This window comes from Theropithecus gelada, chromosome 1 (assembly GCF_003255815.1).
Source record: "Theropithecus gelada isolate Dixy chromosome 1, Tgel_1.0, whole genome shotgun sequence".
Classification (NCBI taxonomy): Eukaryota; Metazoa; Chordata; class Mammalia; order Primates; family Cercopithecidae; genus Theropithecus; species Theropithecus gelada.
In genome coordinates, this window is record NC_037668.1 from 70,352,721 (window position 1) to 70,377,227 (window position 24,507).

At 41.2% G+C, this 24,507-nt stretch overlaps 3 protein-coding genes across 9 annotated transcripts in view; all 3 read left to right on the top strand.

Annotated features, from left to right (window-relative positions):
- Positions 1–12,862, top strand: part of LOC112622766 (coiled-coil domain-containing protein 30) — a 117,512-nt gene extending 104,650 nt beyond the window's left edge. For both annotated transcript variants that reach the window (XM_025382590.1, XM_025382599.1), the window contains 5 exons: positions 187–323; positions 2,459–2,573; positions 3,898–4,080; positions 12,043–12,110; positions 12,490–12,862. In XM_025382590.1, coding sequence (XP_025238375.1) covers positions 187–323; positions 2,459–2,573; positions 3,898–4,080; positions 12,043–12,110; positions 12,490–12,700 — 714 coding nt within the window. In that variant the 3' untranslated portion in view covers positions 12,701–12,862. The remainder of the gene's footprint in view (positions 1–186; positions 324–2,458; positions 2,574–3,897; positions 4,081–12,042; positions 12,111–12,489) is intronic.
- Positions 7,581–8,497, top strand: LOC112622840 (myosin regulatory light chain 12A-like). Of its 2 annotated transcripts, XM_025382818.1 has the most exons (2): positions 7,581–7,874; positions 8,019–8,497. In XM_025382818.1, exons 1-2 carry the CDS (start codon positions 7,665–7,667, stop codon positions 8,178–8,180), a joined length of 372 nt encoding a protein of 123 aa, XP_025238603.1. In that variant the 5' UTR covers positions 7,581–7,664; the 3' UTR covers positions 8,181–8,497. The 2 variants fall into 2 exon arrangements, with proteins under 2 accessions (XP_025238603.1, XP_025238594.1); XM_025382809.1 differs by having other exon boundaries at positions 7,581–8,497.
- A 3,586-nt stretch (positions 12,863–16,448) lies between the features above and the next one.
- The window catches only part of PPIH (peptidylprolyl isomerase H), a 19,690-nt gene continuing 11,631 nt past the window's right edge, over positions 16,449–24,507 (top strand). For 4 of the 5 annotated variants that reach the window (XM_025382760.1, XM_025382788.1, XM_025382769.1 and 1 more), the window contains exons 1-6: positions 16,449–17,196; positions 17,532–17,596; positions 17,915–17,938; positions 18,208–18,252; positions 19,561–19,603; positions 23,637–23,729. In XM_025382760.1, coding sequence (XP_025238545.1) covers positions 17,131–17,196; positions 17,532–17,596; positions 17,915–17,938; positions 18,208–18,252; positions 19,561–19,603; positions 23,637–23,729 — 336 coding nt within the window. In that variant the 5' untranslated portion in view covers positions 16,449–17,130. Of the gene's footprint in view, positions 17,197–17,531; positions 17,597–17,914; positions 18,058–18,207; positions 18,253–19,560; positions 19,604–23,636; positions 23,730–24,507 lie in introns of all 5 variants that reach the window. The other variant, XM_025382796.1, reaches the window with a different exon arrangement.

Genomic DNA, 24,507 nt, shown 5'->3' on the forward strand with positions numbered 1-24,507 from the left:
TCTCGAAAACTGAAAAACTATTTAGCTACAATGAATGACAATGTCAGCAAACAGGTAGAAACAGACTAGGGGACAGGAGAAAAAAAAGTAAATATGGGAAAATTTCTGCTAGATTTAGAAACAGGCTTATGCTCTTAAATTTATCATTCTCCTGCTGTGGTAATTAGGAGACTTTCTAATCCCTAGGAGAAGGCAATACAGGACCAGATCACTGCCCAAAATGATACCCTGCTTCTAGAAAAAAGGAAACTTCAGGAGCAAGTCATAGAGCAAGAACAGTTGATCCACAGCAACAAATGGACGATATCTTCCATCCAGAGCAGGTAGGTGCCATCCTGCCTGGAGCCAATGAACTCCACAACAGGATGTTTCTCCCTCAACAAAGAGATGGTTCTAGAGGCTGTCCTTTGAGTTTGTAGCCTACCCTATAACTCTCGCTCTGCTGTCTGCTGTTTTCAGCAGATCATACAAGTGGCAGAAATTGTTAAATCAAAGAGAAAAATATAATGGAGGAGGCTGGTTGGCTATTTAGATAGGCTGTTTCATAATGTCATTGCCTCACTGAGGACTTGGCTGTGTGCATTCTGGCCTGTCATTTTGTGTGTGTTGATCCACATTTTTATTATTCAATACCTATGGAATCAAGGTAGAATAAGAGAGAATTAGGCTCACAGAAGTAACTTAAATTCATGAAATCCACAGGATACCAGTGTATTAATTTTTAATGAGAAATATTATAAGCAGAAAATAAGTTACATTTCAGCCAGCCTGAGCATTCTCTTCTTCATAGGAGACTTTAATTATAATCAAAGAGAGTGGGTTGATGTTAACAAATAATGTCACCAATAATAATTGGAATGATTAAGATTTGTCTGAGCAATTACTATATGCTAGCTCTCTCATTCATTTAATCCTAACACCAATCCCAGAAGAGAGGCACTATTAGCCTTATTTTACAGATAGGAAGCCAAAGTCTAGAGAGGTGAGGGAACTCACCCAGCCCAGTCAGTGACAGAGCAGCATGTGGACCTCAGCAGCCTGGCCCTAGACCATAGCACCATAGTCTGGGGAGAGGACTGCCAAGCAGACTGGAATGTTCTTGTCCACTCCTTTGGGCACACATCTCTGGGCAGGCTTGGAGAATCTCTGATGATCTTTTACTCTCTGTGTCTCCCTTTTAGATGTCCCATATAAATCACTGCTCTTCTCAAACTGTCATAGCTTCTGACAGTCAGGATCTAACACAATTAACTCATTACCTTTGTATTAACATGAATAATCTTTCTACCTTGCCCTACTGATGACACAATCACCTGGATTGGACTTGAATGTTTTCCTTAGAGTAAGTTTCTTCCAAGGAGTATTTCGTCATTTTACAGATAAGGAAATGGAGGCTCAGATTTGTCACAACAGTTTATATTTCATCAGGTTGCTATGCATATTAAATGAGCTAATACATGAAAAGTTTTAAGTGCTTATGGTGTGGGTAGGTTACATTGCATAAAGTACATGGCAAGTATTTGAAACATGGTTGCTGCTACTGCTACTACTATTTCTACTTCACAAGAAATCAGAAGCAGATCAGTATGAGAACAGAACCAGATATAAGCTATGTAGCTACAATATTTGAAGGGATACAGAGCCTCTCTTGTTTCATTCCCATCCCTAAATGGGATCATAGCCTTCCTTAAATTTTTCAAGGGCTAGAATTAATACTCTTGTACATGTATTTAATAACCATGTACAGCCCAAAATCTTATTAACTTTTACTTTGTGTATTAGGGTTCTCTTAGAGGGACAGAACAGGAGATATATACACACACACACACACACACACACACATACACACACACACTCCCATGTGTGTGTGTATATATATGTATGTATGTATATGTAAAGGAGACTCTGTGTGTGTGTGTGTGTGTGTGTGTGTATATAAAGAGGAGTTTATTAAGTATTAACTTACATGATCACAAGGTCCACAATAGGCTGTCTGCAAGCTGAGGAGCAAGGAGAGCCAGTCTGAGTCCCTAAACTGAAGAACTCAGAGTCCTGTGTTCGAGGGCGGGAGGCATCCAGCATGGGAGAAAGATGTAAACTGGGAGGCGAGGCCTGTCTCTCTTTTTCACATTTTTCTGCCTGCTTTATATTCACTGGAAGCTGATTAGATTAAGGGTGAATCTGCCTTTCCCAGCCCACTGACTCAAATGTTAATCTCTTTTGGTGACACCCTCACAGACACACCCAGGATAATACTGTGTATCCCTCAATCCAATTAAGTTGACACTCAGTATTGATATCACACTTGGTCTTGGAATATGGTGGGAATTATTCTGTCAAACTTGCTTCTAAAATCTGGACAGTGGTCTAAGATCCAGAGCCAGTGGGAATGTAGTTTTGGGTTTTTAGTAATGATACAGAAATTTCTAATCATGCCACTGATTTATGCCATTCTTAGGGTACTTTACATGGATAAAGAAAATAAGCAATTACAGGAAAATAGTCTTCGTCTCACACAGCAGATTGGCTTCTTAGAGCGCATTATAAGGAGCATCCATATTCGCAGAGGAGAGGTAAGATGTGTGCTTCCTATTGGGCCTGCCTTTAATGTGAAGTTCGGGTTGCTACGGCTGCTGTGCTGTCTTTTCCCTTCATCTTTATATAGCTGTAGCTGGGCTCTTGGCCTCATGGTAGGCTGTGGCAAAGAGGCTCTTGGCTGCACATCAGGATAGCAGACCTTTAGACTGCTCTTGAACAGCCAGATTTTAGTAAACTATTTCCACCTGTGTAATCTCCAAGAAATTTGTATATGCCTCATAGCTTCTTCCTTAATACACTGTATTGTCATTGCCCTTTTTCTTCTCTATCTGATTAACTCAGCAGTGAGTTCCTGGAGGGCAAGGAGTATATCTCATATATTACTGTATCTATGGACAGGTACTCCATAAATATTTGAGAATGAATAAATATTCAGTGTTTTAACATATGTGCCTCATTCTCAACAGCCCTGTTTGCCATGTATGATTCTAGCCCCATATGAAAGATGAGCAAATCTGAGGCTCAGCGAAGTAACGTGAAGTTTCCTATGGCAAAGAGTCAAGCCTAAAGAGAGCATCTGAGTGAAAGAAAAGCAATTATGTTCCAAAAGTCCAAGCGGACAAGTAGCCAAATACAGAGAGATGCAGAAAATAGTACATGTTCAGATCAGGTCCATAGTCTGTCTGGTAAGCAAGTCAGCAAGAGGGACTTCAATGAACAAAATCATATTCTGAAACCAAGATGGAGGCTGATTACTTTCTTCTCTGGTTTATATCACCTACTAGATGTTTCTTCCCAAGATACTGGACAGTAGATCCTGCTTGTTGGTCAGTGTTGCTGTAAGACTTGTTTGGTCTCAGAGAGGTGATTATTTCCAAGCTATATGAGTGGGTTTTTGGGGTTTTTTCCAATTTTGTCAAAAGTAGAACTGCCAAGTAGTGTGTCTTGATATCCAGTAATTTATGTCTTTCCTTGAGCTACAACTGTTTTCAATTGTCTAGTCATTCATTCTTTTACTTATTCATTCAGCAAATACTTACCAATTCCAGGAAATGTCCTAGGTCCTAAGAATACAAAGATAGTCCCTGTTTTCAGAGGCCTTTGGTCTAGTAGAGAAGGACAGACACATTTGTAAATAAGTCCTATAGTATTACAAGTGCTGAGTTAGAAGACTTAATGGAGTATGTCTGGGACCAATAGCTTTGAGATGTATATTGTTACCCTTGAATCAAGATAAGGGTCACATGGGTCAGAACTATAGCACATCAAACTCAATATTCCATATGTGTCAAAGGTACTAACTTCTAACATCTTGATACCTATTGGAATAAATAACTCCAAAATTGTTTTTAAACTTAGAATCTTAAGGAGTTTCCTGTTCCAAAATGGTGGCATAGAGGCAAGCTGGCTTCTCTCCCCGCAACAAAGAAACGGAAAGAAATATACAGCACTGAGGTCTGCACCTGCAACAATGCAGAACTCCAGCATGAGGATGAGTCAGTTCCCAAGGCCACCGAGAAGTGGAAACACTCTGAGCAGATGGTAGGAGAATCGAACTTCCGCATCCACAATGCCCTTCCCCTCAATCTGCCAGGCACCCACTGTTTGGAAAATCTCTCAACTTACGGTTTCTACGCTGGAAAAAGTAAAACTGAAGTAGTCAGATTCCCCACTTTCTTGGGTTTCCTAGCCAGAAACCAGTCCTTGTCTTAACCCGCGGGTAGTATCACAACTTCCTGAACGCAGAAATACCCCTGAAGACAGACATATCCCTGAAATATCCCTGAAACAGAGGAGGTGGGACTCTGCTCTGTAACTCAGCCAAAGAAGACATAAGAGTGGCTGTAGGAGCTATGTCCCCCAGGTCTCCTGGGCATGAACCCCTAGACAGCCTTCCCTCACTGCCAGGATAATCCATTTGGGACCTCCCCTATTTGGGACAGGCAGTGCTCTGACCATTTACTAGAGCCAAGGTGAACCTGAGCTTAAGGTGCCACCTAGAGCCAAAAAGGAGGCAGGGATCTAGCATTAAAGATTTGGCTGGGTGCGATGGTTCATGCCTGTAATCCACTTTGGAAGGCTGAAGCGGGTGGATCACCTGAGGTCAGGAGTTTGAGACTAGCCTGGCCAACATGGTGAAACCCTGTCTCTACTAAAAATACAAAAAAATTAGCTGGGCGTGGTGGTATGTGCCTGTAATCCCAGTTACTCAGGAGGCTGAGGCAGGAGAATCACTTGAACCTGGGAGGCAGAGGTTGCAGTGAGCCAAGACTGAGCCACTGCACTCCAGCCTGGGTGAAAGAGGGAGACTCCATCTCAAAAAAATAAATAAATAAAATCAATACAAAAAAATAAAATTCACCAAGTAGCTGAATGGATAAAGAAATAAAACCCAACTATATGCTGCCCTCAAGAAACCCATCTCACCTATAAAGACACAGAGAATGAAAAGGAGTGGAAAAAGATATTCCATGCAACTGGAAACCAAAGAAAAGCAGGAATAGCTATAGTCATATCAGATAAAATAGACTACAAGTCAAAGACTAAAAACCTATATAATGATAAAAGGGCCAATTCAGCAAGTGAATATAACAATTATAAATATCTATGCATCCAACACCAGAACTCCCAAATATATAAGGCTAACATTAATAGATCTAAAGTGAGAGATGGACTGTAATACAGTATTAGTGGGGACTTTAACACCCAACTCTCCATAATGGACAGATCATCCTAACAGTAAATCAACAAACAGTGGAGTTAAACTACACACTAGACCTACTAGATCTAACTGACACTTATGGAACATACCCACTGCTGCAGAATACACATTCTTTTCATCAGCACATAGAACATTTTTCAGAATAGACCATATCTTAGACCACAAAACAAGTACGAATTTAAAAAATAGAAATTGTGTCAAGTATCTTCTTTGAACACAGTGAAAGGAAACTAGTGAACAATAACAGGAAAAACCTTGGAAACTACACGAGCACATGGAAATAAAACAACATACTCTCAAATGACCAATGGGTTAATTAAGAAATTAAGATGGCACTCCAGCCTGGGTGACAGAGCAAGACTCCGTCTCAAAAAAAAAAAAAAAAAAAAAAAAGAGAAATTAAGATGGAAAATTTAAAATATCTTGAAACAAATGGAAATGAGAATACAAAATCTATGGGATATGATAAAAGTCATATTAAGAGGGAAGTTTTTTGTTGTTGTTTGTTTGTTTGTTTTTAGACGGAGTTTCACTCTTGTTGCCCAGGTTGGAGTGCAATGATACGATCTCAGCTCACTGCAACCTCCGCCTCCTGGGTTCAAGTGATTCTCCTGCCTCAGCCTCCCGAGTAGCTGGGATTACAGGCATGCACCACCATGCCCGGCTAATTTTGTATTTTTAGTAGAGACAGGGTTTCTCCATGTTGGTCAGGCTGGTCTCAAACTCCCGACCTCAGGTGATCCGCCCGCCTCAGCCTCCCAAAGTGCTGGGATTACAGGCCTGAGCCATCATGCCTGACCTTAAGAGGGAAGTTTATAATAATAAACACCTATATCGAAAAAGTGGAAAGACTTCAAACAAACAACCTAAAGATGCACCTCAAGAAATGAGAAAAGCAAAAACAAACCAAACCCAAAATTGATACAAGGAAAGCAATAATAAACATTAGAGCAGGCTGGGCGCAGTGGCTCACACCTGTAGTCCCAGCACTTTGGGAGGCCAAGGTGGGCGGATCACGAGGCCAGGATATTGAGACCATTCTGGCCAACACAGTGAAATCCCATCTCTACTAAAAATACAAAAGAATTAGCTGGATGTGGTGGCACACACCTGTAATCCTAGCTACTCGGGAGGCTGAGGCAGCAGAATCACTTGAACTTGGGAGGTGGAGTTTGCAGTGAGCCGAGATCACACCACTGCACTCCAGCCTGGGTGACAGAGCAAGACTGTCTCAAAACAAAACAAACAAACAAAAAGATTAGAGCAGAAATAAATGAAATTGAGATTAAAAGAACAATACATAAAATCAATGAAACAAAAAGTTGGGTTTTTTTTTTTAAGATAAACAAAATCAACACATCTTTAGCTAGACTAACTAAGAAAAAAAAGAGAGAAGACCCAAATAAATAAATCAGAAATGAAAAAGGAGAATAACAACTGAGATCTCAGAAATACAAAGAATCATTAGAGACTATTATGATTAACTATATGCCAACAAATAGGAAAACCTAGAAGAAATGGATAAATTTCTAGAAACATACAACCTACCAAGATTGAACCATGAAAAAATAGAAAACCTCAACAAACCAATAATGAATCATGAGATCAAAGCCATAATAAAAAGTCTCCCATCAAAGAAGAGATCAGAACCTACTGGATTCACTCCTGAAGTCCACCAAATATTTAAAGAATGAATACCAATCTTACTCAAACTCTTCAAAAAAAATAAAGAGGAGGGATTACTAACAAACTCATTAAATGAGGCAGCATTACTCAGATGCCAAAACCAGGCAAGAATATAAAAAGATCATTCACCATGATCAAGTGAGATTTGGCCCAGGAATATAAGGATGGCTCAACATAAGCAAATCAATAAACATGATACCCTACATTAATATAATAAAGGACAAAAACCATATGATCATCTTATTACATACAGAAAAAGCATTTGACAAAATTCAAATCCTTTCATGATAAAAACTCTCAAAAGATTAGGTTTAGAAGAAATATACCTCAATACAATAAAGGCCATGTATGACAAGCCCACAGCTAACATTATACTCAATGGTGAAAAGTTGGAAGCTTTTTCTCAAAGATCAGGAACAAGACAAGGATGCCCACGCTTACCACTTCTATTTCATATGTACTGGAAATCTTTGCCAGAGCAATTAGGCAAGAGAAAGAAATAAAAGGCATCCAAATAGGAAAGGAAACAGTGAAATTGTGTCTATTTGTTGACAACATGATCTTATATATAGAAATCCCTAAAAACTGTTAGAACTCAGAAGCAAATACAGTAAAGTTGCAGGATACAAAATCGGTAGTAGGGTGGTGTAGTAGCGGCAGCGAGGGGCTCGCAGAGGTACTCGGATTCTCGTAGCTGTGCCGGGATTTAACCACCACCATGTCAAGCAAAAGAGCAAAGACCAAGACCAAGAAGCGCCCTCAGCATGCAACATCCAATGTGTTTGCCACATTTCACCAGTCACAGATTCAGGAGTTCAAAGAGGCCTTCAACATGATTGATCAGAACAGAGATGGTTTCATCGACAAGGAAGATTTGCATGATATGCTTGCTTCACTGGGGAAGAATCCAACTGATGAGTATCTGGATGCCATGATGAATGAGGCTCCAGGCCCCATCAATTTCACCATGTTCCTTACCATGTTTGGTGAGAAGTTAAATGGCACGGATCCTGAAGATGTCATCAGAAATGCTTTTGCTTGCTTTGATGAAGAAGCAACTGGCACCATTCAGGAAGATTACCTGAGAGAGCTGCTGACAACCATGGGGGATCGGTTTACGGATGAGGAAGTGGATGAACTGTACAGAGAAGCACCTATTGACAAAAAGGGGAATTTCAATTACATCGAGTTCACGCGCATCCTGAAACACGGAGCAAAAGAGAAAGGTGACTGAAAGAATTTCAAATTCCAGCCAAACGTTCCTTGTTGCCACTTTGGGTATTTTTGAGATTTTCTCTTGCATGCCCTTAGCTTTACAGCTTTTGCATTTCCTGTTGTATTTATTCTCAGCCATTTTGGGCATATGTATCTTTATACTCAGACTGGAAAAGGGACTTTCTATTGATATCATTTTCAGAATAGAAAATAGGGTAATTTAACCTACCAGCCCTTTCCCCCAATAACTGTGGTCTATACAGAGTCAATATATTTTTTTCAGAGAAAGTTATTTGCTCGATTTTTTCTGAATCATAATTAAACTTTATGATAAAAAAAAAAAATCAACACACCAAAATCAGTAGTGCTTCTATACACCAACAACACATTATCCAAAAATGAAATCAAGAAAATAATACAATTTACAGTAACTACAAAAGAAATAAACTACTTAGGAATAAATTTAACCAAAGAGGTGAAAGATCTGTATACTTAAAACTACAAAACTTTGATGAAATAAATTGAAGAAAACACAATAAACGAAAAGATATTAGTGTTCATGAATTGAAAGAATTAATATTGCTAAAATGCCCATACCACCCAAAGCAACCTATAGGTTCAGTGCAATACCTATCAAAATTCCAATGTCATTTTTCATAGAAATAGAAAAAACAGTCCTAAAATTCATGTGGAACTATAAAACTCGCAAATAGACAAGGCAATATTCAGCAGAAAGAACAAAACTGGAGGCCTCATACTACCTGATTTCAAACTATATTACAGGTTGGGTACAGTGGCTCATACTTGTAATCCCAGCACTTTGGGAGGCTGAGGCGGGCAGATTGCTTGAGCTCAGGAGTTTGAGACCAGCTTGTGCCCAGGAGTTCAAGACCAACATGGCAAAACTCCATCTCTACAAGAAAGTAAAAAATTAGCCGGGCATAGTAATCTCAGCTACTTGGCAGGCTGAGGCAAGAGGATTGCTTGAAGCCAGGTAGTAGAGGTTGCAGTAAGCCATGATTGTGCCACTGCACTCCAGCCTGGGTAACAGAACAAGATCCTGTCTAAATATATATATATATAACAGAACTATAGTAATTAAAACAACATGGGACTGGCATTAAAAGAGACACACAGACCAAATGGAACCACATAGAGAGCCTAAAAACAAACCCACACATTTACAGCACATTGATTTTTCTTTTTCTGTTGCCCAGTCTGGAGTGCAGTGGTGCAATCATAGCTCACTGCAGCCTCAACTTCCTGGACTCAAGCAATCCTCCCACCTCAGTCTTCCAAGTAGCTGGAACCATAGGTGCACACCATCACACTCAGCTAATTTTTTAAATTTTTTGTAGCAATTGGGTCTTGTCATGTTGCCCAGGCTGGTCTCAAACTCCTGGGCTTAAGCAATGCTTCTGCCTTGGCCTCCCAAAATGCTGGGATTTAGGTGTCAGACACCACCCCTGGCCTACAGTCAGTTGATGTTTTGACAAAGGATGAGAATGACATTGAGAAAAGGACAGTCCCTTCAACAAAACAGTATTGAGAAAATTGGATATCCACGTGCAAGAAGAATGAAAGTGGACCCTTACCTAACACTACATTAAAAAATCAACTCCAAATGGATTCAAGACTTAAAGACAAGACCTGAAATTGTAAAACTACTAGAAGAACACCACATAGCAAAAAACTACATGATGTTGATCTGGACAACAATTTTTTCAATTTGACACGAAAATTTCAGGGAACAAAAACAAACATACACAAATGGGATGGGATTACATCAAACTAAAAAGCTTCTGCACAGCAAAAGAAACAATTAACAGAGTGAAGAGGCAACCTATGGATTGGGAAAAAATATCTGTAAGCTACACATCTGATAAGGGATTACTATCCAAAATATATAAGGATCTCAACTCAATAGCAAGAACATAACCCAATTAAAAAGTGGGCAAAGGGCCTGAATAGACATTTCTCAAAAGAAGACATACAAATGGACAACAGATATATGAAAAAAAAAAAAAGCTCAACATCATGAATCGTTATGGAAATGCACATTAAAACCACAATGAGATATCACCTCACACCTGTCAAAATGACTATTACCAAAAGATGAAAGATAAGGGTAGCCCAAACCTGTAATCCCAGCAGTTTGGGAGGCTGAGGTGGGAAGATTGCTTGAGATCAGGAGTTCTAGATCAGCCTGGGCAACACAGCAAGACCCTGTATGTACAAAAAAAAAATGTTTTGTTTTAATTAGTTGGGTGTGCATCTGTGGTTGTAGCTTCTCAGGAGGCTGAGGTGGGAGGATTCCTTAAGCCCAGGAGGTCAAGGCTGCAATGAGCTATGTTCACATTACTGCACTCCAGCCTTGGTGACAGAGCAACACCCTATCTCAACAAGCCAAAAATATGAAAGATAATGTGTTGGCAAGGTGTGGAGAAAAGGGAAACCTTGTACACTGTTGTTTGGAATATAAATTAGTACAGCAATTATGGAAAACTGTGTGGAATTTCCCCAACAAAGTGAAAATAGAACTACCATATGATCCAGCAATCTTACTTCTGGATATACATCCAAAGGATTTGAAGTCAGGATGTGATATACACCATGGTGTGTGAAAATGTGGTATATATACACAATAGAATACTATTTAGCCTTAAAAAGGAGGGAAATTCTGTCATTTGCAACAACATTGGTGAACCTGGAGGACATTACGCTAAGTGAAAAAAAGCCTGGCACAGAAAAACAAATACTACATCTTCTCACTTAAATGTGGAATCTAAAACAATTGAACACATGTAAGCATAGAGCAAAATGCTGGTTACCAGAGACTGAGGGGTAGGGAGGCAATGGCCAAAGGTGCAATGTTTCAGTTAGACAGGCAGAATAAGTATTTGAGGTGATGGATATGTTAGTTACCTCAATTCAATCATTTCATATCATGTATCATAGCATCACTTTGTACCCATAAGTATATGCACTTATAATTTGTCAATATTCAATAGTAAAAATATAAATTTTAAAAAACTTTCTGACCATCACAATATCCAAGAGAAATAGGAATATATGTCCTACCAGAAACTTGTACATAAATATTCATAGCAGCATTATTCATAATAACTAAAAAGTGAAAACAACCCACTCTCCATCACCTGATGAATGGACGAACAAAATGTGTTTTATCCAAACATTGGAATATTATTCAGCCATAAAAGACATAAAGTATTAATACTTACTATAATATAATGAACCTTGAAAACATGATAATATTTTAAAGAAGGCAGACATAAAAGGCCACATGATTCCATTTATATGAAACATCCAGAATAAGGAAATCCATAAAGACAGAAAGTATATTAGTGATGCCAAGGATTGGGGGAGGAATAAATGGGAAGTAGACTGCTCCCAGGTATCGGCTTTTTTGGGGGCTGATGAAAATGTTCTGGAATTAGATAGTGGTGATGGTTGCATAACTGTGTGAGTACATTAGAAAGCACTGAAGTGAACCCACTAAAAGGGAAAACTTTATAGTATGTGAGTTACTTCTCAACAAAGCTGTTATTTTAAAAATAAATTTTCTGCAATATCTCCAAAATATATGTAACAAAAGAAAGAAGCAAGGTGAAGATAGTATGTCTAGTACCACATGTGTAAAACTAGACAGATATAGATAGATTGTCTATAAATAGATATAGATAGATTATAGAGAGAGAGAGTGAGAGGGCAACCAGCTTTTCATTCTATACCCTTTTATGTTTTTCATTGTTTGTACTATGTGGAGGTATTATATCTATTATATACATATTTTTTCTAGGATCATATAGCTAATGATTTGTCACTATAACTTTTCACATTCATCCTTTCTTTCCTTTTAGGAAACAACAATTAGTGACATCCTTGAATCTGAAGTAGTGAATGAAATACTGCCTTTATCAAACTCCAGGTTAGTAAAGTTAAGACAAGTAAAGTCAAGTCTATCTGAGATGGACTCGCAGCCACGCCTGAGAGTCATGGCTGCCTAACTAGTCCTGGATTGCTGGCTTGAGAAGGCATAGCATTCTGGGGTCATTTTCTTTACATGAATTATTTGAGTCTTCTTCCAATTCCTCCCCTTGCCACTCCTTCACCCCTAAACCCCACAGAATCCTGACTTAAGGTAGGAAATAAAATATGAACATAGGTTTAAGGTAAATTTTATTTGGCTTTCTTTGTGTAAGAGTTGCAAAAAATTGAAATTCTATTAATGCCTATATCCCTGTAACCCCAAACTGCTACCAAGAAACTCTTGTCTACGTGATGTCCTCATATATGGCCTTTCTTAGTTTTTCAGGAAAAGGTCTGGTAGAGTCATTTGTAAGTCTTCAAGAGACTGACGACATTAAGTCAAAAGAAGCAATGGCAAGTTCAAAGTCCCCTGAAAAGTCCCCTGAGAATCTTGTGTGTTCACAGAATTCTGAGGCTGGATACATAAATGTGACTTCTCTGAAAGAGACACATGGTATACAAGAACAAGACCAAAAGTCAGAACTATAAAATCACTGGTGCCTAAAGCTATACTGAACAAAACTGCTAACTTAAAGCCTGGACAAAAGGTGGACCATGACATTGAGAAGAGTTACCACAGATCCCAAATGGATATCAGCCAAGAGTCTTCAAAATTGCTGATAAATTCATTAAAGCAATTCTAAAAATGGATTTCTCAAGTTTGTTTGATATCCTCAGATGCCTTGTATTGGCCAAAATATTTACTTTAGTTCAATGATTTATTTAGGTTTCTCTTCAACAGAGCACATGTATGGTTAATTAAGCATTCTTTCCTATTATCATGGGTTTCTTTTATGATTTATTTTTTAAGAGTAAAAACAATACAGTCACATTAAAGCAAATTTTGTTTTTTAAAAATCCCTCCTAGGATGGGCGCAGTGGTTTACACCTGTAATCCCAGCACTTTGGGAGGCTGAAGCAGGCGGATCACGAGGTCAGGAGATCAAGACCATTCTGGTTAACACAGTGAAACCCCGTCTGTACTAAAAATACAAAAAAATTAGCCAGGCGTGGTGGTGGGTTCCTGTAGTCCCAGCTACTCGGGAGGCTGAGGCAGGAGACTGGGTGAACCTGGGAGGCAGAGCTTGCAGTGAGCCGAGATAGCACCACTGCACTCCAGCCTGGGAAACAGAGCAAGACTCCATCTCAAAACAAAAACAAAAACAAAAACAAAAACAAAAACCCTCCTATAATACCACAAGCTTTTTTTTTTTTTTTGAGATGGAGTCTCACTCTGTCACCCAGGCTGAAGTGCAGTGGCATGATCTCCGCTCACTGCAACCTCCGCCTCTCGGGTTTAACCAATTCTCCTGCCTCAGCCTCCCAAGTAGCTGGGATTATAGGCACCCGCCACCACGCCCAGCTAATTTTTGTATTTTTAGTAGAGACGAGGTTTCACCATATTGGCCAGGCTGGTCTCGAACTCCTGAACTCAGGTGATCTACCTGCCTTGGCCTCCCGAAGTGCTGGGATTACACCAATACCACAATCTTAACTATTTTTATTTTACAATTATTCCCTTTTGGTCCTAATTCAAGTGCATATATTCTAAATTGTTATTATTATAATATTGTATATTCATTTTCACAGTTTGATTTTTAATTTACTGTATATACCATGGAAACATTTTCAATAGCCATATGATATTCAATCATGTTGATGTTCTATAATTATTTTTATGGGAAAAGTTTTAAATGTTTAATGAAGAAGATTTAGAGCAATACATTATTTAAAAGTGGACAGGAGGTTGGGCACGGTGGCTCACACCTGTAATCCCAGCACTTTGGGATGCCAAGGTGGGCAGATCACCTGAGGTCAGGAGTTCAAGACCAGCTTGGCCAACATGGGGAAACCCCATCTCTAACAAAACTACAAAAACAATTAGCCAGATGTGGTGGTACGTGCGCTTCTAGTCCCAGCTACTGGGGAGGCTGAGGCAGGAGAATCACTTGAACCTGAGAGGCAGAGGTTGCAGTGAGCGGAGATTGCACCACTGCACTCCAGCCTGGGTGACAGAGCAAGAATTCATCTCAAAAAAATAATAATAAAATAAAATAAAAGTGGATAGGAAAATACCAAGAGCTTTTCCTGGAGGAGGGAGTATGAGAAGAGAGTTCACATAAACCCCACTACATAGAAACTACCCCTAAATATTTCCAAATAGGAGTACAAAGTAGGTGAACAGTCTCCAACTCATCTTTAGTGTAGTGGGACTGCTTCTTCAGAAAAGATCAGCCACACTCACATCCATGTCACCAGTCAGGGTGGGACAGCACTGCTCAGTATCTCTGAGGATGTGGATGTTCTGTAAATTACATGTTCTCATGTTCTCTTGTTTGGCATTTATGTTGTTTTTACTTTTTTTTTTTTTTTTTTTTTTTTTTTGAGACAGGGTCTCACTCTCTCACCCAGGCTGGAGTGCAGTGGTGTGACTGAGCAGCCTCAGCCTCCCATGCTTAAGTGATCCTCCCTCCTCAGCCTCTCCCAAGTACAGGCACATGCTACCATGCCTGGCTCATTTTTGAACTTTTTGTAAAGACAAGGTCTTACTCTGTTGCTCAAGCTGGTCTCAAATTTCTGGGCTCAAGTGATTCTCCCACCTCAGCCTCCTAAGGTGATAGAATTATAGGCATGAGCCTCTATGGTTTTACTTTTTTGCTAATTAAGATTATGCTGTGTTGAAGGTCTTTGTGCATGTAGTTCTTCTTTTGAATTATTCCAGAAAACAAATTCACACGATTGGACTGAGTCAAAGGATATAAATGTTAACATTGCTCTAGGACATCACTTCCTTGCTTTAAAAAACGGTTCTGCCTGGCCAGTTGCAGTGGCTCACACCGGTAATCCCAGCATTTTAGGAGGCCGAGGTGGGCGGATCACTTGAGGCCAGGAGTTCAAGACCAGCCAGGCCAACATGGCAAAACCCTGTCTCTACTAAAAATACAAAAATTAGCCGCGTGTGGTGGTGCATACCTGTAGTCCCTGCTATGCAGGAGGCTGAGGCATGAGAATCGCCTGAATCCGAGAGGTGGAGGTTGCAGTGAGCTGAGACCACTCCACTGTACTCCAGCCTTGGCAAAAAGTGAGACTCTGTCTCAAAAAAAATAAATAATAATAATAATAATAAATAAATAATAACATAAATAAAGAAGTGTGTCAACATACTGTTTTCATAGTCAAGTTACTCAACCTCCTTGAGCCTCAATTTCTTGATTCATAAAATGGGAACAATAATAGTCATCTATCCCACAGGGTTGTGAGGACCAAATGAAACGAAGCATGTAAAGTATTTTGCACTTAGTAACTGCTTAATAAATGCTAGCTATCATCATTTATTTTCACTAGCAGTTTATCAATGTACTATTTTTTTCACAACCTCATCAACATTGGGTATTATCAATTTTAAATATTTATTCTAAAACAGTTGGTATAAAATTATACTGAAGCATGACTGCTGCTGTTCCTTTTCTCCCTCTTCCCCTTTCTTCTTTTTCATTTGGAGGAGACCAAGAGGAGAGGATCAGTAACCAGGACCCTTTAAATTGAGACACACTGGATTTTTATATGTAATTCTTGCTTCCTCCGACGACAGAGCTAGAAAAGATGATCAAAGGACCTAGGAAATAATAACTATTATATTAAATGCATGCTGTTATAGCTAATGAGTCTTGCCCAAGTTCCCCTTCTTTCACTAAATTCATTGAATCTATTATATTTACCTACTATGTGCTATTCAGTAGGAGACATTGCAGCTACAGCTGCGAACAGGACTGGAAGAGTCTCTACTTTCATGGAGTTTATATGCTATTAGGGAGGAAGATGTATGTGTGTGTGGCAGGAAATGAGGTGCAGACACATACCATACAAATGTGAAATGGGGGGTGGCATGAAGAAAACAAACCAGTGATCTGAGTGACCAAGGGCTACTTTAGATTAGGTCTAATGTTGCCTCTGAGGAGGTAACATCTGGGGTGAGCCCTGAACTACAAGGAGCATTACTTCCCACACACATACTCCCAACCAAACCCCACCATCACCCCGCCAACCCACATTAAGATCTGGAAGGAATATTTCAGACAGAAGAAACAGCTATTACAAGGCCTTAAAGAAAGGAGGGATCTCAGTGACCTGGAGGAACAGACAGGTCAGAGCACAGTAACTAAGGGCAAGTGGTACAAGATGAGGTCAGGTAGGTGATAGCCAGATAAATGCACTGGAGGGCTTCCTATGTACAGAATTGGATTTTATTCTAAATATAGGAAGCCAGGAGTTATTTTAAAAATAAATAGGAATCACAAGAGGTATTTTAAAAATAAAAAATAAAAAACTCTAGTTACTCTGTGGGAAACGAATTGGAAATGACCAAACTGGGAGCTTGTGGCAGAACGGAAACATAATCTATTGTCCTGACTTAGAGGAAGGGACAAATATTTACTTAGCAAGCCTTTACGTGCCAAGCTGTTCTAAACGCTGAGGATGAACAAACCAGAGTTCCTGCCTTCACGGTGTTCACAGACTAGCGGGCAGAAGACAGACACAGCACGTGTGGCGGTGTAGAGGGCTTGGTTGCAAGAGCCGATAAGGAGGACCCTGGCGACTGCCTAGTCCAAAAGCCCTAGCTAGAGCAAGATCAACTTGTACTGCCCTTAGTACAGCCACGTGAGTGGGGTGACCATCGACCTTAACCAAAAAGATGTCAAGGCTTTCCTCCTCCTCACTCCCGCGTCCCCCGTCTCAGGGAGAGTCTCCCAGCTAGACCCCAGCAGCCTCAGCACACACCGCACGGGGCGACAGCTTCCGGGGGCGGGGCCCGGTCTCTCTCGGCGTCCACCGCGCCTGCTCCCCGGACGAAACCCGCGGACAGGGCTTTAGGTTCGCCGGAATCCCACGCTCCCGACTTCTGCTTCCGGGTCGGAGCCATGGCGGTGGCAAATTCAAGTCCTGTTAACCCCGTGGTGTTCTTTGATGTCAGCATTGGCGGTCAGGTGAGATCCAGGACGCTACCCACACCTGCGCCGAAGGGAAACTGCTCGGGGCTAGCTAGGCAGGCAGAACTGACCCAGAGAGAGCGGACTCGGGAAGCCAGCCAGAAAGCGAAATTGCACCCGAACCTACCGACCTGCAGGGCGGGGAGAAATGAGGAGGAGAAGTCTCCCCAATCCTAGCGCCCCGCTTCTGGAGGAACTGGGCGGTTAGACCAGGGAGGCGGAGGTGGGTGATACCGAGCGGCAGGGTGGTGGGTCAGCCCATCCTGCCCCCAGCTCCGGGAAGCCCTCATGGTCTTGGACTGGGCCTTCTGACAGTCTCCCGCTGATTGCAGGAAGTTGGCCGCATGAAGATCGAGCTCTTTGCAGACGTTGTGCCTAAGACGGCCGAGAACTTTAGGTAAGGACGTGCTCCAGTTCCGCTGGATTAGCTGAGGCAGAAGTCGGGCTCTAGTCAGCCGCCTGAATAGCCTGTCTACCTCTGTCCGTCCGCTCACTGCTCTTGAGACCTGATTCCTCCGTGCATTGCTCTGTCTGGTTGCCGTTTGGATTGTTCCCGTGTTAATTTACGTTGTTAGTCTGTATGTCTCCGTGTTTGGACGTCTGGCTGGCCGATTGGTGGACGTGCTGGCTCCATTGTTTATTCTTTCCCGTCTTTAGAGGCGGTCACGACTGTGATGTCATAGTGATTGAATCGTTCACTTTTTGTCCCTTTCAGGCAGTTCTGCACCGGAGAATTCAGGTCAGTTTCAGATGTGTTTGACTTCTTTGCCTGCTCCAGAAGGGTGTTCTGGGGCTGCGGTGAGGGTATCGGTGAACCAGCTGCTGGCCTTGAATGATTGCTGGTGACAGTGATAGAAGGTAATGCCCCAAGGGTCTGTCCCTAGTTTATTTGCCTTCTTTATGTCTGTCAACCATCTTTAGGAGAGTCCTTTTGGCTCCAGTGCATGGTAAACTGGAAAGACCTTGTGCTACCTGCTATCACTCCAAGTCTCTTTCTTTTTGTTATAGAAAAGATGGGGTTCCAATAGGATACAAAGGAAGCACCTTCCACAGGTAAGGCTTTTGGCAAGCCATCCTAGAGTCTTTCAGAAATATTTCCTGGGGGATTAGGCTCTTTAGAGGAAAATAAAACCAGAGGTAATTCTTACATTTCTTGAGAAGAAATGTTTTTGTGGACTCAATAACTGAAGATTTATTAAATATTCTAACTCTACTTATACTCTCCCACTTCTTACGTCTTTAAAACAGAAACTACTCATCTTTACAATATCCTGTCTTTTTCATGCACTTGTTTGTGCAAATGCAGATTTTTAAAGAAGTACACTTGTAATCCTAAAGTGCATATAATATATCCTGCTGGTTGCTATTTATAACTAATTCCTAAAATGATCATATATGATTGTCCAAGGATAATCATATTTCCTGGGGAGTGGAGTATGGCAACACTTAGTCTCATTTCAATATAGAATCTTTCTCATGGCTTCACTGTGGTTAGTAACAATGTTAGCACATAATTATATCACAGCTTTAGAACTGTGGGTCTCTAATCCCCAGTAAGACTCCTGTGAAGTGGTATGTGTGATCTGCATTCTACAGAGGAGGAAACTGAGGATAACAAAGGTTAAGGACCCTCCCTAGGGGTAATAGCTAACAATTGTTAAGCCCTTACATGTGTAGCAGTACCTTTCACATAAATTCTCTGTAGTTCTTTCCCCCAAATTTACATCAAATCCTTGATCTGCCTTTTGCTTTGGCAAGTAATGTGGTCATTCTTCCTGCAGGCTTTCAGCCCCTTCTTCTTGTTACTGTTCAGGTACCAGATCATGCACTTGATCAACTCTAACATGCCCTAATTTATAACTAAAATCCTTTTTTATGGTTAATTATCCTTTCAGCTTAATCATTCCAGGAAAAGGATAATCTTCTTTTTTTGTTGTTTTGGTTTTTGGTTTTTTTTTGAGACAGAGTCCCGCTCTGTCACCCAGGCTAGAGTGCAGTGGCATGATCTTGGCTCACTGCAACCTCCGCCTTCTGGGTTCAAGCAATTCTTTTGCCTCAGCCTCCCAAGTAGCCGAGAATACAGGCATGTGCCACCACGCCTGGCTAATTTTTGTATTTTTAGTAGAGATGGGGTTTTGCCATGTTGGCCAGGCTGGTCTCAAACTCCTGGCCTCATGTGATCTGCCTGCCTCGGCCTCCCAAACTGCTGGGATTACAGGCGTGAGTCACCGCACCCAGCTAAGAATGGTGATTTTATAATAGCCAAAGTGATAGTGTATTTTGAAATCAATGTTAATCTAATACAATAATAACAAAGTCTCCATAAAATCTTCTCTCAGTATTCTTTGCTCTCTGTTTCAGGGTCATAAAGGATTTCATGATTCAGGGTGGAGATTTTGTTAATGTAAGTACTATTCCTTTTCTATCAAAGACCTGTAGTTTTGGTTTTTATTATTGTTGCAATTGCTGTTTTTACTACAGAGAGCCAGTCTTAAGGCTTGAGAACAATAGCCAGGTTTGATGGGGGTGTTGGAGAGAATGGTGATGGGGAAGTTCTTGAAAGTGGCTAGGTACAACTGACTGTAGATAACAGACTTTAGCACTTTGATTGAGGCATTAACTTCCATGGTCCAAATCTCAGCCTTTTTGAGCCAGAAATTGGACTTTTTAAGAATACCCTGTAGATGATCTATGATAGGTTCACACTAATTAGTCATATGAAACTTAGTCAGAAATCAGCTGTGGTTTGTTTTTGTTTTTGTTTTTTTCTGAATGGAGGTAAATCTCCTTCTAGTGGACTAAACGCCTGTCTCATTTTCTCTTTTACTTCTGGTGTCACAGTGCCTGGAAAGCTGAGTTTTTCATAAGAAGTTGATTTGTGGGCAAGGAATCAGAGCGAGATAGGTAGATAGTTCTGGAAGAATTTTGCGCTATGCACTGGGAGGGCCCAGTGAAATAGTTCTTTTTTGCTAACCATAACTTTCTTGTAAGTAGACTGTTTTTTTCCCCCAAATGAAGCCTCCCTCCCCACCCCAACCTTGGAGGGTGTGGGATAAACTACAGTTTTTCTTTCTTAAACCTGCTTTCGTCCTTACCCACCCACTTCTGTGCATGGTCTTTCTTTACTCTTATTAATATCATTTGGTTAGTTGTGTTGCTATTTTCTTGGATCTGGGAGACATTTGTTCTCTTTTATATGTTTATTTAGTCCGGCTCTCATGAGTTTTTAAGACCTCTTTCCTTTCCTATGCAATATAGGGTTGCAGAGTGGCAGGTTTTAGGCTGATTTATGCTTTTACCTATGTTTTGTTTCATCTGCATGGTGTTGTATAACTGTGAAATGGCACAAAAAAAAAATCCTAGTTTTGTTTTCTCTTTAAAAAATGGAAAGTGGAAGTATGCTGGGCCTGCATTTCTCACAGTGGCAGTGACAGTGACAATTGTTTGGAATAAAGGAACTGGTCCCTCTGGACATGGCATATCTTTGCCATTTCACCAGTCTCCACAACTGTTTCCCTTATTTAGGTTGCCTGCTCCTGTAGGCATTTGTTTGCAACCCCTGGAAACAAATAATAGTAGTGGGGTTTGTTAGCTGGTAAGAAGGGCGGAGAAGCTATCCTCTCTGCCTTCTTTCCTTTCTTTTCCCCTAGGCTCCCCTGTTGCCCAAGGAGAGGACTGGCTTTTTACTAGTCTTTGCCCCAGGCACATCTGATCACTTGTTGATAACTCTGGGGTTAGACAATAGTTGCTCATTCTGAAGGGTGAGTTAAAAGCAATTGGTGGCAGGGCTCACATCTGTAATCCCAGTACTTTGGGATGCTGGAAGGATTGCTTGATCCCAGGAGTTTGAGACCAGCCTGGCAGCATAGTAAGACCCTGTCTCTACAAAAATAAAAAAAGTTATTTTTATTTTCTTATTTTTGGTGGTGTGCGCCTGTAGTCCCAGGTACTTGGGAGGCTGAGGTAGGAGGATCCCTTGAGCCCAGGAGGTCAATTCAAGGCTGCAGTGAGCCATGTTCATGCCACTGCACTCCAGCCTGGAGGACAGAGTGAGACCTTGTCTAAAGGAAAAAAAAAAAAAAAAGCTTGCTTAGAACCTTCCTTGGGGAAGGCAAAATGGAACGAGCAAGCGCCAGAAAAATCAGAATTTGAGACCTTCCAAAGTTGGACCAAGAATATTTGTTTTGTTCATTTATTTTTGGTTTTAATAGTATTTATTATTTTGTTTGTAAAAGAAAAGTGCAAAGAAGAAAATAAATCACCAGATGAATCACCCTCAATCTCACCTTACAATATACTATTGGCATTTTGGTTTACAGTTGTCAGCCTTACCTTAGTATGTATATGTGTGTTTATATAATTTTTAACAGACTTAAAATAATCTGTATGTTTTACTTTTTTTGTACTTCATAATTGTCCATACTTTCCCTTGTCATTATGTCTTCTAAAACATACTTTCTAATAGCCACCTAATATTTCATTATGAATGACAAGTTATTTGATCAATTCACTATAGTTGGAAGATTAGTTGCTTTCTATTGTTTGCTCCAAATTATTAATTTTGTAATTTTGCCTATTGTTTCTGGAGAACTATAGATAATGTGATTACGGTGAATGGTAGTAACTGATGTGTCCCTGAGGTTCACTGGGAAATTGGAGATGAACTTGTTTTCTCTCTTCCTTCTGTATTAATAAGTATGTGGAGTTAGTTAATGACATAATAGCTTATTTGATTATTTATATAGTGCTGTATTGTTTGCAAAGTGCTTTTTACAGACACTATCTAATTGAATCTTCATGATAACTGTAAAGAGTAGGTAATTTCCCCCTCACTTGATAGATGAGGAAATTGAGGCTCACAGATAGGAAGTGACTTTCCCAGCTCTAAGTGATAGATCAGGAACCCAAATCCAGGTCTTTTTTTTTTTTTTTTTTTTTTGAGATGGAGTCTCGCTCTGTCGCCCAGGCTGGAGTGCAGTGGTTCAATCTTGGCTCACTGTAACCTCCACCTGCCGGGTGGGTTTGAGTGATTCTCGTGCCTCCGCCTCCCGAGTAGCTGGGATTACAGGCGCCACCACCGCACATGACTAATTTTCGTATTTTTAATAGAGATGGGGTCTCACCATGTTGGCCAGGCTGGTCTCAAACTCCTGACCTCAGGTGATCCACCCATCTTAGCCTCCCAAAGTGATGAGATTACAGGTGTGAGCCACCGCGCCAGGTCAGGCCTTTCTAATATACAGACTTGATTTTATTTGCTAATATTTAGCCAAATAAAGGTTTGAATTTGGACAGTTTTTCTGTATTCTCTGGCTTATCTTAATGATAGTCCTTGTCCCAAAAAGGGACCCTTGATTCTACACCAGGTCAGTGTTTTCCCTTTCTCCCATGCACCCTTTCTCTTCACTCACTGTTGATTCTACACCAGGTCAGTGTTTTCCCTTTCTCCCATGCACTCTTTCTCTTTACTAACTGGCGAGGAGAGCTTGATCTTTTTGGCAGTCCTCAATATTGCCTTTAAAACTCAGGGATTCTATTTAAGGCACTGCAAATATGGCCTTGGTCAAATTGTGTTATTACCCAGACTTTAGTTTCCTCACACGAAAAATGGGGAAGGTGATAATGCTTATTCCTCAAGGTTGCTGGAAGAGGAAAGAGATAATGCAAATAAAGCTAGTTTAAGCAGAAATTGGAAGTTTATAATAAAGGGAGTGTTTCATGGAACTAAAGGAAGAAATAGAACTAGGAACTAGAACCATAGAGAACCAAGGCAGTTCTTTATCTCTGTTTCTCTAGTGCTTGCTACACATCTGTGTTGTGTTCTCTTTCTGTTCTCTAGCCCACCTTGCAAATGGTAGTCACATCCAGCTTCCAGGTTTACATGATTCAAATTTAGCCTCAAAGACAGCATCTATCCCACCTCCAGATTCCCGGAGAAGGAACTCTAGTTGGCCCAGTGTGAGTTAGGCATCCTCCCCTGGATCAATCAACTATGATCAGGAGGGTGGTATCATGTTGTACATACAGACTGCCAAGAGCTCACCCACCCTCTTAGACAGTTTGGAGGAATGGGTGGTAGTCACTGAAGTGGGTACTTTTATATGACTGCAGGCATGACAGTCTTCGGGAATGGCAACGATTGAGTATGTGATCACCTTGTTGCTATTCCCTACTTAATTGATCTTTCTAGGGGCCCAGCTGTGACCTGTTTTATCCAGTCTATAAAATGCTCCAGCCAGTTTTTGTGGGCTGTAGGTACCTTGTATAAGGCTTGCTCTGATGGCAGGGTGGGGTCAAATAGGTGCAGCTTCTAAGATGACCAACAAGAGTAAGAGTAGACTTTAAAGATGTCAGGCTTTAGGTGCGACAGTGTTCTTCCTCGGGTTTCCAGGGACCCAACACTCCAAGTCACTAATATTTCCCTTCTGTCTGCTCAGGGAGATGGTACTGGAGTCGCCAGTATTTACCGGGGGCCATTTGCAGATGAAAATTTTAAACTTAGACACTCAGCTCCAGGCCTGCTTTCCATGGTAAGTGAGGTCCAATCAAGGTTTCGCGTTACAGCCAGCTGGTTTCTGGGCCCCTCTTGAGGCCCAATGCTGTGTTTTGGCATGATGAAAGCAAATGCTTTCTTTCTCTTGCTTGCCCCAGGACTCACCTTTACCACCTCTTTTCTCAGTCTGGTTTGATTGAGAAAACCGGTAGGTACATGGTGGATTACAGGTGTGAGCCTGTATCACGCCCGTAATCCTAGCACTTTGGGAGGCTGAGGCGGGTGGATAACCTGAGGTCAGGAGTTCGAGACCAGCCTGGCCAACATGGTGAAACCCATCTCTACTAAAAATACAAAAAATTAGCCAGGTGTGGTGGTGGGTGCCTGTAATCCCAGCTACTCGGGAGGCTGAGGTAGGAGAATCGCTTGAACCCAGGAAGGGGAGATTGCAGTGAGCCAAGATCGCGCCACTGCACTCCAGCCTGGGCAACAAGAGCGAAACTCCATCTTAAAAAAAAGAAAAGAGGGCCGGGCGCGGTGGCTCAAGCCTGTAATCCCAGCACTTTGGGAGGCCGAGACGGGCGGATCACGAGGTCAGGAGATCGAGACCATCCTGGCTAACACGGTGAAACCCCGTCTCTATTAAGAAATACAAAAAACTAGCCGGGCGAGGTGGCGGGCGCCTGTAGTCCCAGCTACTCGGGAGGCTGAGGCCGGAGAATGGCGTGAACCTGGGAGGCGGAGCTTGCAGTGAGCTGAGATCCGGCCACTGCACTCCAGCCTGGGTAACAGAGCAAGACTCCGTCTCAAAAAAA

What these genes read in the sequence shown, in the direction of transcription:
- LOC112622840 (XM_025382809.1), top strand. Translation starts at nt 7,665, where the DNA reads ATGTCAAGCAAAAGAGCAAAGACCAAGACCAAGAAGCGCCCTCAGCAT.